Source organism: Stigmatopora argus, chromosome 1 (genome assembly GCF_051989625.1).
Source record: "Stigmatopora argus isolate UIUO_Sarg chromosome 1, RoL_Sarg_1.0, whole genome shotgun sequence".
Classification (NCBI taxonomy): Eukaryota; Metazoa; Chordata; class Actinopteri; order Syngnathiformes; family Syngnathidae; genus Stigmatopora; species Stigmatopora argus.
This window is the reverse complement of record NC_135387.1, coordinates 30,178,021-30,193,869: the sequence shown is the minus strand read 5'-3', so window position 1 is coordinate 30,193,869 and position 15,849 is coordinate 30,178,021. Positions and strand designations below refer to the sequence as shown.

The window sequence follows — 15,849 nt, the reverse complement described above, 5'->3', positions numbered from 1 at the left end:
CAAAAAAGTGAAAAAAAAAAACCTGAAATCCATGTGTCAAGATGAACCCGCATTTGTGCGGGTGTGCGGTCCACATACATGTGTCTTTCTCGACGTGTGGCATCAATTTTACATGGCGGCGACTGTTTGAGGCTTTCCATCCCCAGGCATCGCATCTCATCCATTTTTCAAAGCGTCTCTCAACTTTAGTGTCTTTTGTGGCTTACGTGGGGGTGTTCCCCCCCTTCCCCCATCCCCCACATATGTATTTTACAGCACCTCAGTTGTGGACGCCCCAGCACGAGAGCCCGGCATCACAAATTCATTTTATTTTTCAGTAGGGGACAAAAAAAGATGGGGGAAAAAATGCCCCTAAAAAAATCCAATTTATCCTCCATTGCAATTTGCTTACTGTATTTTCCGGACTATAAGTCATTTTTTTCCTAGTTTGGCTGGGCCTGTATTTGATTTTTTTCTTCACAAAAGTGCGTGTTTTTAGGCTACAGCTATCCCCCAAAACATTTTTTTTAAAAATTACATTAAAATTTGTTCGCTTTTTCTTATCACTTAAAAAAAATGCCCCCCCAAAAATCCAACTTATCCTCCATTGCATTCCTGCATTAATTTTATTTTTCAGTAGGAAAGGAAAATTCCTTTTCTGAACCGGTTAGCCTCCTCACGAGGGTCGCCGGGGGGGCCGGAGCCTATCCCAGTAAAACTATGGGCACCAGGGAGTGGAATTGGTGGTCAGCCAATCAATTGCAGGCCACAAGGAAACAAAGGAAAACCAATTGTAACTAAGGGCAATTTAGCATTAGCCTAGCTAACATGTTTGTGGGATGGGGAGGAAATCGGAGTACCCGGAGAAACCCCACGTATTCGTACACGTCATTCTCAGAACCGCTTAACCTCACAAGGGTCGCAGGGGGTGCTGGAGCCTATCCCAGCTAACTAGCCAATCGCAGGGCAACATGAGACAAACAAACAATCATATAGCTAGGAACAAATTGTGCTAAATTAGCCTAGCATGCTTGTTTTAGGGATGTGGTAGGAAACCGGAGTACCCGGAGAAAACCCACGTATGCAAACTCCACACAGGAGGATCAACCCGGAATCGAACTCACGACCCCAGAACCGTGAGGCCGACGCGATAACCACGAATGGTGTTAAATTAGGTCACGCTAATCTTAGAGGGTTGTGGGGGGGTGCTGGAGCCTTTCCCAGATGACTCCAGGTGGGGGACAGCCTTAATCCGCGGTCGGCCAATCACAGGGCACGAGGACAGAAACGACAACCAATCATAGCTAAGGGTAATTTAGCGTACAATTAGCCTAGCTAGCATGTTTTGGGGAGGGCGGAGAAAACCAGAGTATTAAATGAAGATTCATTCATCCATCCACAAGGGTCGCAGGGGGTGCTGGAGGCCAGCCAATCACAGCGCACCGTGAGACAAACAACCAATCACTCGTAGCTAGGGTCAATTTAGAGTGCTAAATTAGCCTAGCAAGGACATTTTTGGCATGGGGAAGGAAAACTGGAGTAACGGAACACCCGGAGAAAACCCACACAGAAGGAAACCTCAACCTCTGAACCGCGAGGTCAACACGCTAGCCACTCGCTAACGGCTAGTCCCTCCCAGTCGAAATGGATTGGACGCTTTTGTCAAGAATGGCAGCCAATAATTAAAAAAATAATAATACTTCAATAAACTACTCAACAGTTTTTCGGACTTACTACTAAAGTACTAGAAAACACGGCATTTCCCGTCGAACCGGTTTCATCCGGTTACGAAACGAGTCGAAGCTAACGGGACCGCCTCCGGAGAAGGCACTGTGGGCGCTCGGCCACCTGGGGGCGCCCAAAAAAGAAAAACGAAGCCCCGCCTCCGGCCAATCCCGAGCGTCGTCGGGGAGGGCGACTGGGCCGAAAGCTCCGCCTCCTGGCAACTAGAGGTAGAGGTAACTGACCCAGTAAACGATGTTGAAGAGCAGGAAGGAAGTGGGGAAAAAGACCCGCGAGTAGGAGTCCAACTCGCGGATGTTGACGTGGACGCGTCCTTTCCTCCAGCCGCCATCTTTGCATTCGTCGTAGCAGCAGAAGAAGCTCTGGCAGTCTTTGCCGTCCAGGCAGCGCTCCAGGAAGTCGTCGTGGCGGTCCTGCCAGAAGGGGGCGTGGCCCCTGGGCGCCGCGGCCCGGGGAGGCCGGCGCCTCGTGCCCAGGGACGAGTACGTCTGAAAAAGACGGAGACGGGTTTGACACTGGAGGTCACGGGATCTGTGTGTGTTAGTGTGCTAATGCGCTAGCGTGCTAATGTGCTAGTGGGCTAAGATGCTAGTGTGCTAATGTACAAGAGTGCTAATCTGCTGGTGTGCTAATGTGCTAATCTGCTAGTGTGCTAATGCACTATGTGCTAATATGCTAGTGTGCTAATATGCTAGAGTGCTAATATGATAGTGTGCTAATGTGCAAGTGTGCTAATGCTAGTGTGCTAATATGCTAGAGTGCTAATATGATAGTGTGCTAATGTGCAAGTGTGCTAATCTGCTAAAGTGGTAATATGCTAGTGTGCTAATGTGTTAGTGTGGTAGTGTGCTAATGTGCTAGTGTGCTAATCTGTTAGTGTGCCAATGTGCAAGTGCTAATCTGCTAGTGTGCTAATGTGCTAATTAGCTAGTGTGCTAATGTGCTAATTAGCTAGTGTGCTAATGTGCTAATTAGCTAGTGTGCTAATGTGCTAGTGTGCTAATCTGCTAGTGTGCTAATGTGCCAGTGTGCTAATGAGCAAGTGTGCTAATCTGTTAGTGTGCTAATGGGCTAATCTGCTAGTGTGCTAATCTGCTAGTGTGCTAATCTGCTAGTGTGCTAATGTGCTAATCTGCTAGTGTGCTAATTTCCTAGTGTGCTAATGTGCTAGTGTGCCAGTATATTCATTGTATTAATTTTTTTAAATGACATTCATATCTCAGAAATAAATGAAAAAGTGTTCAAAAAAAATCCATCTATAATTTGTTTTCATGCTACCCCACAAAAAATATTAATAAAAAAACAAAACAAAAGAATGTTTGTGATAAAAATAGGATTTGAAAGCATTTTAATGGTCTTCCTGGCCCCGCCCCCTGCCACTTTGACTCCTCCCCCTGGCATCCTAAGCCCATCATTTGTCTTGAAAAAAGGTTTTTGGACGGAGGCTTACCGCTTTCTGCCTTTTGGCCGGAGGTCGGCGTACGCTGGGGGAGCAGTAGTTGAGCATGGCGTACTCGATCAAGGCGGCGAAGACGAACAGGAAGCAGACCGTGACGAACAGGTCCATGGCCGTCACGTAGGAGACCCGGGGCAGCGAATTGCGGGCCACCGTGCTCAGCGTGGTCATGGTCAGCACCGTGGTGATGCCTGAAAACCACAAAGTTGTGCTTCAATTTCCTGTGAGGCTTTGGTGGCGGGCGCTGAGTTCATAAGCAACCTTGAAATACCCCAAAAGCAACAGGAAGTCACCTGGAAAGGCCCAAAACCAACAGGAAGTCACCCAAAAACAACAGGAAGTCATCTGGAAAGGCCCAAAACCAACAGGAAGTCACCCAAAACCAACAGGAAGTCACCCAAATCCAACAGGAAGTCACCTGCAGTTACCCAAAAAACAACAGAAAGTCACCTGCAAATGCCCAAAACCAACAAGTCACCTGTAAATCCCCAAAGCCAACAGGAAGTCACCTGGAGTGACCCAAAAACCAACAGAAAGTTACCTGCAAATGCCCAAAACCAACAGGAAGTTACCTGGAAAGGCCCAAAACCAACAGGTAGTCACCTGGAGTTAACCAAAAACCAACAGGAAGTCACCTGGAGTTACCCAAAAACCAACAGAAAGTCACCTGCAAATGCTCAAAACCAACAAGCAGTTACCTGGAAATCCCCAAAACCAACAGGAAGTCACCTGGTAAGGCCCAAAACCAACAGGAAGTCACCTGGTAAGGCCCAAAACAAACAGGAAGTCACATGGAGTTACCCATAAACCAACAGAAAGTCACCCAAAACCAAGAGTCACCCAAAACCAACAGGAAGTAACCTGGAAATCCCCAAAACCAACAGGAAGTCACCTGTAAACACCCCAAACCAACAGGAAGTCACCTGTAAATCCCCAAAACCAACAGGAAGTCACCTGGAGTTACCCAAAAACTAACAGAAAGTCACCCAAAACCAACAGGAAGTCACCTGGAAAGACCCAAAACCAACTGGAAGTCACTTGTAAAAGCCCCAAAACCAACAGGAACCGACAATTAAACAAGAACGTCCCTAATAATCACTAGAAAATATCCAAAATGTACAGGAAGTGACCTACAAGTACCCTCAAATGACAAGGAAGTGACCCAAAATAAACTGCCATTGACAATGATAGATGTCCAATCAATTTTGACAAGTTTTTTATGAGTGCGCTACAACTTTAATGTGCTTATTTTTTCACTTTGATGTTGTACTACCCCCCCCCCCCCCCAAATGCAACTCCTACATATGTTTGAGTTTCAAATACGGCTTATATGCGGGAAAAAAAATTCTCCCCCATTTCCTCTCCCACTGTCTTTCACCGCGACGTTTCCCCTGGCCGTTTCCATAGAAACGAGCGGCTGCTTTCTATTTCGAGCCGCCTACGAGGCGAGCCAGCGCTCGTCTCGGGCTCGCTCGCTCGTTTATAATATCGAAGGTAAACGAACAACTCCCGCCCATCAAACGCCAGCTTTGTTGGACGCTCTTCTTCTGCTTCTTTTACTTCTTCTTCTTCTCTTTCTTTTGGTCATCAAATGAATTCCGCTTCTCTTATTTTTTTGAGGCTTTGGTTCACTCTGGGAATTGTCTTTGGGCGATGCCATGGTAACCAAAGGAGAGATGCCAATGAAAACAACGTGTGGCCAGTCCAAAAGTACTGCGTGTATATATTCATGAATCTAGCTGATAAATAGAGTCGTACCTCTACTTACAAATGAATGTCTCTAGATACAACATTTTCAGGTTAGGAAACCCTTTGATATGTAAATGAATGTCCCAACATATGAAAATAAGATCAAAGTGACAAAATGTAAATGCAGTAGCTGTATTCATTATTTTACTTTGAAATGCAGTTCCTGAATTTATTATTTTATTTTGAAATGCAGTTCCTTCCTGTATTCGTTATTTTATTTTGAAATGCAGTTCCTGTGTTCGTTATTTTATTTTGAAATGCAGTTCCTGCATCCGTTATTTTATTTTGAAATGCAGTTCCTGGATTCGTTATTTTATTTTGAAATGCAGTTACTGTAATTGTTATTTTATTTTGAAATGCAGTTCTTATGTTCGTTATTTTATTTTGAAATGCAGTTACTGTTTTTGTTATTTCATTTTGAAATGCAATTCTTGTATTTGTTATTTTATTTTGAAATGCACTTCCTCTATTCGTTAATTTATTTTGAAATGCAGGTCCTGTATTCATTACTTTATTTTGAAATGCAGTTCCTCTATTCATTATTTTATTTTGAAATACAGTTCCTGTATTTGTTACTTTATTTTAAAATTCAGTTCCTGTATTCATTACTTTATTTTGAAATGCAGTTCCTCTATTCATTATTTTATTTTGAAATGCAGTTCCTGTATTCATTATTCTATCTTGAAATGCAGTTCCTGTATTTTCACATTTTTAGGAATTAAAAAAAAAAAAATATATATATATATATATATATATATATATATATATATATATATATATATATACTTTTTCAGAATAATTAATAGCGGAAAAAATGTCAAAGTAGTGAATTCGCCATAAGTGAAGACGCGCTAATCGAGGGATTACTGTATAGTCGTATGCCTCATCCTGCCCTGTGATTGGCTGGCAACCAAATTAAGGTGTATCCATCTTACGATCTACATAAAGCTGGGGTAGGCTCCAGCACCCCAGTGAGGATAAGCAGCTCAGCAAATAAATCAATATTGCATATGACAATACATTACCAAACATTTAAAAGTGAATTTTAGGATACATTGTTTTTTTTTTCACCCTAACCATTTGTTTTTTATTTTGTTTGTTTTGCTTTTTTTAACGAGAGAGGCTTAAAAGCCAACCACGCATTAAAGTGGCTCCCGGAGCCCGAAAAAATAAACAAACGTTTATTTCCAAGGTTTCCCCGGGAAAGTCATCCTTCACACAAAAAGCTTTTTACAGGCAAAATGTCAAATAAAGCTAAAAAGCGAGGACAGCTCACCCAAGGGCGGCGAGCGGTTTGGGTGGCCCCGCATTTTCAGACTTTGGCCCTTTCCGAACCCGCTGAGGTTGAGGATAAACCGCTTTATCCTCAATAGGTTCGCGGGGGGTGCTGGAGCCCGTTCCAGCTGACTTGGACTAAGTCCTAGTTGCAACAGTGGATTCCGCTTACGAGTTTCAATGTGGATTTTCACATTTTTATGAACTTTAAAAATACATAGATAAATAATTAATAGCAGAAAATGTGTTATTTTATTTTGAAATGCAGTTCTTGTATTCGCTATTGTATTTTGAAATGCGGTTCCTGGATTTGTTATTTTATTTTGAAATACAGTTCCTGTTTTCGTTATTTTATTTGGAAATGCAGTTCCTGTTTTCGTTATTTTATTTTGAAATGCAGTTCCTGAATTTGTTTTATTTTGAAATGTAGTTCCTGGATTCATTGTTTTATTTTGAAATGCAGTTCCTGTTTTTGTTATTTTAATTTGAAATGCAGTTTGTTATTTTATTTTGAAATGCAGTTCCTGTATTCGGCATTTTATTTTGAAATGCAGTTCTTGTATTCGTTATTTTATTTTGAAATGAAGTTCCTGTATTCATTATTTTATTTTGAAATGCAGTTCCTGGATTCGTTATTTTATTTTGAAATACAGTTCCTGTTTTCGTTATTTTATTTTGAAACGCAGTTCTTGTATTTGTTATTTATTTTTGAAATGGGGTTCCTGGATTCATTATTGTTTTTTTTAAATGCAGTTCCTGTTTTTGTTAGTTTATTTTGAAATGCGGTTCTTGTTTTCGTTATTTTATTTTGAAATGCAGTTAAATAAATGGAGGTGCACGTTTTTTGAGATTTCTGTAGATTTCTGGGTCACTTCCTGTAGATTTTTGAGTCACTACCTGTAGATTTTTGGGTCACTTCCTGTGGATTTTTGGGTCACTTCCTGGAGATTTGGGTCACTTCCTGCAGATTTTTGCATCACTTCCTGTAGATTTTTGGGTGACTTCCTGGAGATTTTTGGGTCACTTTCTGTGGATTTTTGGGTCACTTCCTGGAGATTTTTGGGTCAATTCCTGTAGATTTTTGGGTGACTTCCTGGAGATTTTTGGGTCAATTCCTGGAGATTTTTGGGTCATATCCTGCCTCTACTTATGAAAGAAGTCCTGGACCCAATAAATTTTGTAAGTAGAGGTACACGTTTTTTGAGGATGGTGGAACAAATGATGCTAATTGAATGTACAACCTGCCTCTACTTACGAAATCCTGGACCCAATAAATTTTGTAAGTAGAGGTACCACTAAATCTCTAAACTCCATCCCGGAATCGAGCCCGACTCTTGCCTCCCCCCCGCCGCCAAATGTTGGCGGCCGCGCGACGTGGCTCGGCAAAGCCCGTCAATCTCTCCGGCTCAGGGAAGGCGCGATTTTCCATCATCTCCTTTCTCACCGACATCTGGCAACCCGTTTTGTTTGGCGGTCTTGTTTTACGGCGGCCTTTTCTTCGCCTTATCGCTCCTACCGCCCCTCCGGCTCTCAGACGCGACTGGAAAACGGGGGCGATGAACCAGAGACGACAGGCTAAATGACTTTGCGTCGTCCAGTCGAATGGAGATGTTTATCGGACGGGGGGGGGGGTTGTTGGCGGGGACACTCGCCGCTTGTTTGGCTTTTCCGTGCAACACACCCGCGTTCTAAACGTCGGAAGAGTGTTTTATTAGGTTTGTAAGACGGCTCGACACGGGTTTTCTTGTGGCCGGCGGCGTGGGAGGAAATGCAATTGATGGCTTTTGACAGGGAAATCTGGATGTACAGTGGTACCTCGATTTACAAAATTGGAACAGGGATGTCGCCAATTGGAAACTATCGGAAATTCGCCATTTTTAGGAGTGAATTCGGGTAAAAAAATAGCTTAAAAAAATCTATCTATTTAAGATATGAGCTGCGCGATGGGGTAGTGGACTTTGTGCGGGTAGGGGCGGGCTCGATTCTTGCTGATGGCGGTATGACTGGTATGGTGATATGACTGGTATGATGGTATGACTGGTATGGTGATATGACTAATATGGTGGTATGACTGGTATGGTGGAATGATGATATGACTGGTATGGTGATATGACTGGTACGGTGATATGACTAATATGGTAATATGACTGGTATGGTGATATGACTAATATTGTGATATGACTAATATGGTGAAATGACTGGTATGCTGGTATGACTGGTATGGTGATATGACTGGTATGGTGGTATGACTGGTATGGTGATATGACTAATATTGTGATATGACTAATGTGGTGAAATGACTGGTATGGTGGTATGACTGGTATGCTGGTATGATGATATGACTAATATGGTGATATGACTGGTATGGTGATATGACTGGTATGGCGGTATGATGACGCACAGTTCCAGCCGGGGTCACGGGTTCGATTCCAGATGGGTCCTCACTATGTGGAGTTTGTTCTGTTCTCCCCGGGCTTGCGTGGGTTTTCTCTGGGTACTCCGATTTCCTCCCACATCCCCCAAAACAGGCATGCTAGGCTAATTTTATGCTAATTTGCCCCTAAGTATTAGTGCAATTGCTGTCATTGTGCCCTGCTATTGGCTAGCCATTAATTCAGGCTGTCCCCTGGGATAGGCTCCAGCACCCCCTGCGACCCTTATGAGGATAAGCACTACACAAAATGATGAGAGAATACCGTGGTGGAACAGTGGTTGGAAAAAAAATGGTCTAGAAAACTTACCCCCCAAAAACCCACAAAAAATGGGTAAGGGCTCTGGATCACCCCCGAAATAAATTGCACCCTGGATAGTCGCCCACATTGCTCGGAGCAAAAACCGACCCTTACAGGAGGCCGGTTTGAAACCCGTATTTCCTCACCCGACGGCCATTTTGACACCCGCATTTCCTCACCCAGGGCCGTCCTGGCCGGCGTGGCGTCGCTTTTAATCCAGAAGGACACCCAAGAGAGCACCACGGTGAGGATGCACGGGATGTACGTCTGGATGGTGAAGTAGCCCATCCTTCTGCTGAGGTCAAAGTACACGGTCATCAACACGTAGTCTCCTGCGAAAAAAAAACCAAAATGGCGGCGGCGGCGGCGTTAAGAGCGTTTGGATGCTTAGGGGAGAACGCCGTATGGAAAATGGACTTTTTAATCGCTTGTATACAAATAATCGTCTCTCTCCGGGGTCTTCGTGCCCACCGAGTGTGAAATTACACGAGTCGGTAAATCTTCCGCCAAGGCGCGTCCTCGCCAAAACGTCGGCGGGCGAGGGAAATGAATTTTGCCACTTTGCGTCTTAGCGTTGAGCTTCTACGCGCTCGCGATGGCGGGCTGGTGAAAAAAAGAGACGCTCTTAAAGTGGCGGCGCCACCCGAGGGGGTGCTTGACTCAATTCGCCCCATGACACAACCCGGAGAATTTTCCAGGCGAAAATAAAGCGGAGGAAAAAGCGCTGAGTTCGTTACAGGAAGTGATGTAGGCGAAGACAGTCCATTTAACATATTTTCCACACTATAAGGGCAACGTAAAGTGCGCCTTATGTATGGATCAATATTGCTGAATCATTGTATGAAATTTCCCTTTGCCCTTCTAGTTGATGTATAACAAAACTCTTAATCACTACTATGACAACTACTGGGGCTCCATTTAGTGGATGTAGAACACAACCCATTACGACTAAAGCTCCATTTAGTGGATGGATAACAACTCCTAACCACTACGACAACAGTTGCATCTAGTGGATAAATAACACAACTCCGAACCACAACTACTACTACTGCTACTACTACTTCTTCTACTACTGCTACTACTACTTCATCTACTACTGCTACTACTACTACTGCTACTACTACTACTACTACATCTACTACTACTACTTCATCTACTACTGCTACTACTACTACATCTCCATTGAGTGAATGCTTAAGACAATCCCCTACAACTACTACTCCAACTACTACAATTACTGCTACCACCTCTACTACTATTGCTACTACTACTTCATCTACTACTGCTACTACTACTACATCTCCATTGAGTGAATGCTTAAGACAATCCCCTACAACTACTACTCCAACTACAACTATTACTGCTACTACCTCTACTACTACTACTACTGCTATTACGATTACTTCATCTAATACTGCTACTACTACATCTACATTGAGTGGATCCTTAAGACAATCCCCTACAACCACTACTCCTACTACTACTTCTACTACTTCTACTGCTACTACTGCTGCTACTACTACTGCTACTACTACTACTGCTACTACTACTACTTCTACTGCTGCTACTGCTACTACATCTCTATCGAGTAGATGCTTAAGACAATCCCCTACTACTACCACTACTACTAGTACTAATACTACTGCTACTAGTACTAATACTACTGCTATTACTACTACTATCACTACTACTAGTACTACTGCTACTACTACTATCACTACTACTACTACTTCTACTACTACTACTACTACTTACCACTACTACTACTACTACTAAAGTGCTATCTAGTCGATGCATAACACAATTCGCTACGACTTCTAAAACTACCACTTCCACCACCAACGGAGGGATATTGTCAAACAACGCATAACGCGACCATTTCAAAACAAAATAAGGGATGCAGGAAATGTATTGATGTTTTGGGGGATTTCCTCAGTTATGTTGAAAAGGTCATTTGCATTTCAAAGGGTTTCATTCATTCATTCTCTCTACCGTTTACCCTCACATGGGTCAAGGGGGTGCCGGAGCCTATCAACCAATCAAACCTAGGGACAATTTAGAATACAACTAGCCTAGCATGCAGATTTTTGAAAAATGGGAGTACCCGAAGAAAATCCACACAAGGAGAACATACAAACTCAACACAGGAGAACCGACTTGGCATCGAACCCACGACCCCAAAACCGTGAAGCCGACGCGCTAACCGCGAATTCAGATTTCAGACTCATAATTTTAAATTGAATTCTCAAGTCAGTATTTTAACTCTAACGGCACAATTCGATTTTTTTTTTAATCTCAGTCTACTCCATCACACATTATTGACTAAAGCACCCCCTGAGGTGATGGCGGCTCTTTGACTCCGAAACCTCCCCCCAACCCCCCCCTCCGGGTAGAACTCGACTCACCCCGAAGAATAATAATAAAAAAAACGAGTCTTTCATTAACCGTGTCATGTTACGAGCCCGGCTCATTTGTAACAGCGAGCGCGTCGGCCATTAAAACCGCCATTAAAAATAAATTAGGCGGCGGTCCGCGTGAAGCCGGCCGTCCGTACGCGGGTGTCGTTTGTGGCACCTGGCGGAACGACGACATTCCGACGGATGTCGCTAAACGACGAGCGGCGATTGGGCAGAGCTTAAAAACCGCATTTCCCCGAATATAAGACGATTGTTTTTGCATTGAAATAAGAGTGAAAAAGGTGAGGTGGTTGGTTAAATGTACATTAAAAAAACATTCATTTACAAATGTAATTGCACTTTAGTTTACATATTTTAATGTTCAAATATTAAGATGGCGGCCCGGTGGATGAGTGGTTAGCACGTCGGCCTCACGGTGAGGGTCCTGGGTTCAATACCATGTGTGTGGAGTTTGAATGTTCTCCCGGGGCCTGTGTGGGTTTTCTCCAGGTACTCCGGTTTCCTCCCACATTCCAACAACATGCTAGGCTCGCTGTTTGAAGACTAAATTGCCGCTAACTACAAGTGATTGGTTGTTTGTCTTCTCCTGCCCTGTGATTGGCTGGCCATAAATTTAGGGTGTCAGCTGGGATAGGCTCCAGCACCCCCCGCGACCCTAATGAGGATAAAACGGTTCTGAAAATGAATGAATATTAAGATGTGATACAGTTTTTGCATGATTTGAATGAGGCTAAATAACAAACTTTTCCCTCCAATTTGATGTTTTGATTCGGATTTAATGGAATTATTTTGGGTATAAAAATTGTCTTTTTTTCAAAGTTGCAAAAGAAGAGGTTGTCTTATATTCGGGTAAATGGGCCAATAGCGATGTGGAGGTGTGGAGTACCTGCAGTGGTGGCCAAAACGTCGCTGGTGTTTCGCAGTCCCATGAAGTCAAACTGGTAAAGACGCCAGTATTTCTGGTCCGACGTTTCCACGGAGTTTCGCTTCCACTTGTAAACGATTTCGTCTCGTGGGTAGCCGTCTAAAAACAACATGCGGGTGTTAGCCAATGGCAGCCATTCAAAAAGTACATTGACATTTTTGGGTCACTTTCTGTAGGTTTTTGGGTCACTTTCTGTAGATTTTTGGGTCAATTCCTGTAGATTTTTTAGGTCATTTTTTGTAGATTTTTGGGTCACTTCCTGGAGATTTTTGGGTTACTTCCTGTAGATTTTTGGGTCATTTCCTGTGGATTTTTGGGTCACTTCCTGTGGATTTTTGGGTCACTTCCTGTAGATTTTTGGGTCACTTCCTGTAGATTTTTGGGTCACTTCAAAGGAAGTATTTCATGCAAAAAGGCATTTTTAAAAATAAACAAATAAATTCAGCGGAATAGTTCACTTATTTTTTAAGTAAATAAAAAATCTTTACTCTCACTTTATTAATAATAAAATATTTTTAAAAAGTATTTCATGCAAAAAGGAATTTAAAAAAAAATAAAAAAATTCTGCGGAATAATTCACTTATTTTTTAAGTAAATAAAAAATATCTTAAAATGTCTTTACTCACGTTTTTATTAAATAATAACATAAAAAAGAAAGTATTTCATGCAAAAAGGATTTTTTTTTTGTTTTTTTTTTTTTTACAAAATTCAGCGGAATAATTCACTTATTTTTTAAGTAAATAAAAAATATCCTAAAATGTCTTTACTTTCGTTTTTATTAAATAATAAAATATAAAAAAAAGAAGTATTTAATGCAAATAGGAGAGAAAATTAGCCTCTTTTATGCTAGCAAATTACCCATTGCTTGTCATATAATGCCATCAAAAATGCCATAAATATTTAGCTGTTCCCGTTAAAAGCCAATTCCAGGTGAGCATTTTGTATTTTTTTAGGCTACTTGTCTTTAAAAAAAATCCCCCGGCTATTTTGGAGCGGCTTCTCCAAATGCAATTTCCGTTATTCTTTAATTACAAAGAGATTCCATCTGATCGGAAAAAAAAATCCTCCATAAGACGCATTTATGAGGAAAAATAGAATTGCTAGCGTGGACCCAAAAAAATGTCTTTTGAATCTTTTAACTAGCCCAGGTCGTGAAAAAAAATGGAAAATAGAATACCCTTCAATCGATATGTTTTTGTGCCGTTTGGTGACACAAAAATACTAAAAAATCAATCAAAAGAGACACAAAAATAGACCAAAATCAATATAAAGTGAGTCCTTGTGCCCTGCGATTGGCTGGCGACCAATTCTGGGTGTCCCCCGGCTTTAAAAAGAACAACTTACAACTGGAAAAGACGAGAGGACAGGAGTGCTCGTCCATGGGGAAATTATGCAGTTGCAGCTGACATTCGGCGTTGATGGTCATTCTGAAAAGACGGACGTAAAAAAAAAACACTTTTGACACCCGCGTTTCAGACATCTTCTTCCCGACAGACTGACAGCAACGTGTCAACGTGAATAACAAGATCGTGACGGCTGAGTTATTCCGTGAAATGCAGCGATTCAATGGATACAGTCATACCTCTACTTACAAATGCCTCTACTTACGGACGTTTCAGGTTACAATTGATTTTCTATGCAAATGAGTGACTCGAAATACGGAAAAAGATCCAAGTGACGAAATCCCCCGAAAAAGTCAATGCATTTCCTTATCTGTTATTTTATTTGGAAAATGTTGTCGCGGATGCATTGATTCTCACTTATGATCATCGCTACTGTCTACTGGGCTCTCATTGGCTGTCTCATAACAACCACTATCCATGTTTCAAGATTCACTCTTCCTTACCTGTCCACCTCAACTAAATTATCCCCTTATTAAGCCATTAAAAACCGTACAAATTCAACGGGGCACATATTTACACACACACACAAACTAACATCCACACACACACAAACTCAAAAATACACAAACACACACACACAAAAACAGACATACACACAAATACACACACAGACAGATACACACACCTACACAAACTCAAAAATTCACAAACACACACTCAAAAATACACAAACCCACACACAAACAAACACAAACTCACACACATCCCCACACAAACTCAAAAATACACACACTCAAAAATACACAAACACACATACACACAGACAGATACACAAATACACACACACACAGATACACACACCCACACAAATACACACCCACACACACACTTCCACACCCACACGAACTCAAAAATACACAAACACACACTCAAAAATAATACACAAACACACACCCACACACAAACTCACACATCCACACACAAACTCAAAAATACACAAACACACACACACACACAAAAATACACAAACACACACACACACACAAATACACAAACACACACACAGAGAGATACACAAATACACACACACAAAAATACACAAATACACACATACACACAGACAGATACACACACCCACACAAACTCAAAAATACACAAACACTCAAAAATACACAAACACACACCCACACACACACCCACACACACTTCCACACGAACTCAAAAATACAAACACACACAAACACACTCAAAAATACACAAACACATACACACAGACAGATACACAAATACACACACACACAGATAAACACCCACACACAAACTCAAAAATACACAAACACACACAAACACTCAAAAATACACAAACACACTCAAAAATACACAAACACACACAAACACTCAAAAATACACAAACACACTCAAAAATACACAAACACACACTCAAAAATACACACACACACAAACTCACACACATCCCCACACAAACTCAAAAATACACACTCAAAAATACACAAACACACATACACAGAGAGATACACAAATACACACAGATACACACACCCACACAAATACACACCCACACACACACTAACTCAAAAATACACAAACACACACACACACTCAAAAATAATACACAAACACACACAAACTCACACATCCACACACAAACTCAAGAATACACAAACGCACACACACACAAAAATACACAAACACACACACAGAGACAGATACACAAATACACAGACAGATACACACACCCACACACAAACACACCCACACACACACATGTAAAAGTCTAAAACGTAGTCCAAAATCAGAATTGCCCGATATTCTGGCCAATACGGTAAATTGCTTGATACGAAAAAAAATCTCCCTGCAATAGTGGTTAACGTGATTTTTTTTGTACATGACGATCCCCTCAAATGTTACTGCCAATCGACGGACGGCTGTCCTCTTCCAGATAAAAAGACGCCAAAAAACCAAAGCAGAGAATCAAACCCCCGTTCTGCTTTTTGTTGGTATGGGGGGGTGGAGGGGGGGGTGGGGGGTTTGCCACCCGCACATTTTCCATTCCGCCATCAAAGGAAGCCGCGAGACGACGTCGGAAAAAAGCAACGAGGTGCTGACATTTTTTGTCGACGGAAAAAAGCGGCGTGATGGCCAATCACCTTCTTCATCTCACCCGGAGGTGGCAAACTTTTTTCTTTTTTTTCTTTTTTTCTCTCCCAAG

The 15,849-nt window shown here is 42.0% G+C and overlaps 1 protein-coding gene across 1 annotated transcript in view; it reads right to left on the bottom strand.

Annotated features, from left to right (window-relative positions):
• Window positions 1–629: 629 nt before the first annotated feature.
• The window catches only part of LOC144086087 (gamma-aminobutyric acid receptor subunit gamma-3-like), a 40,427-nt gene continuing 25,207 nt past the window's right edge, over window positions 630–15,849 (bottom strand). Inside the window, exons 6-10 of the mRNA XM_077615874.1 lie at window positions 13,621–13,703; window positions 12,238–12,375; window positions 9,114–9,266; window positions 3,173–3,369; window positions 630–2,210 (exon numbers count right to left, since the gene is read on the bottom strand). Coding sequence (XP_077472000.1) covers window positions 1,926–2,210; window positions 3,173–3,369; window positions 9,114–9,266; window positions 12,238–12,375; window positions 13,621–13,703 — 856 coding nt within the window. The 3' untranslated portion in view covers window positions 630–1,925. The remainder of the gene's footprint in view (window positions 2,211–3,172; window positions 3,370–9,113; window positions 9,267–12,237; window positions 12,376–13,620; window positions 13,704–15,849) is intronic.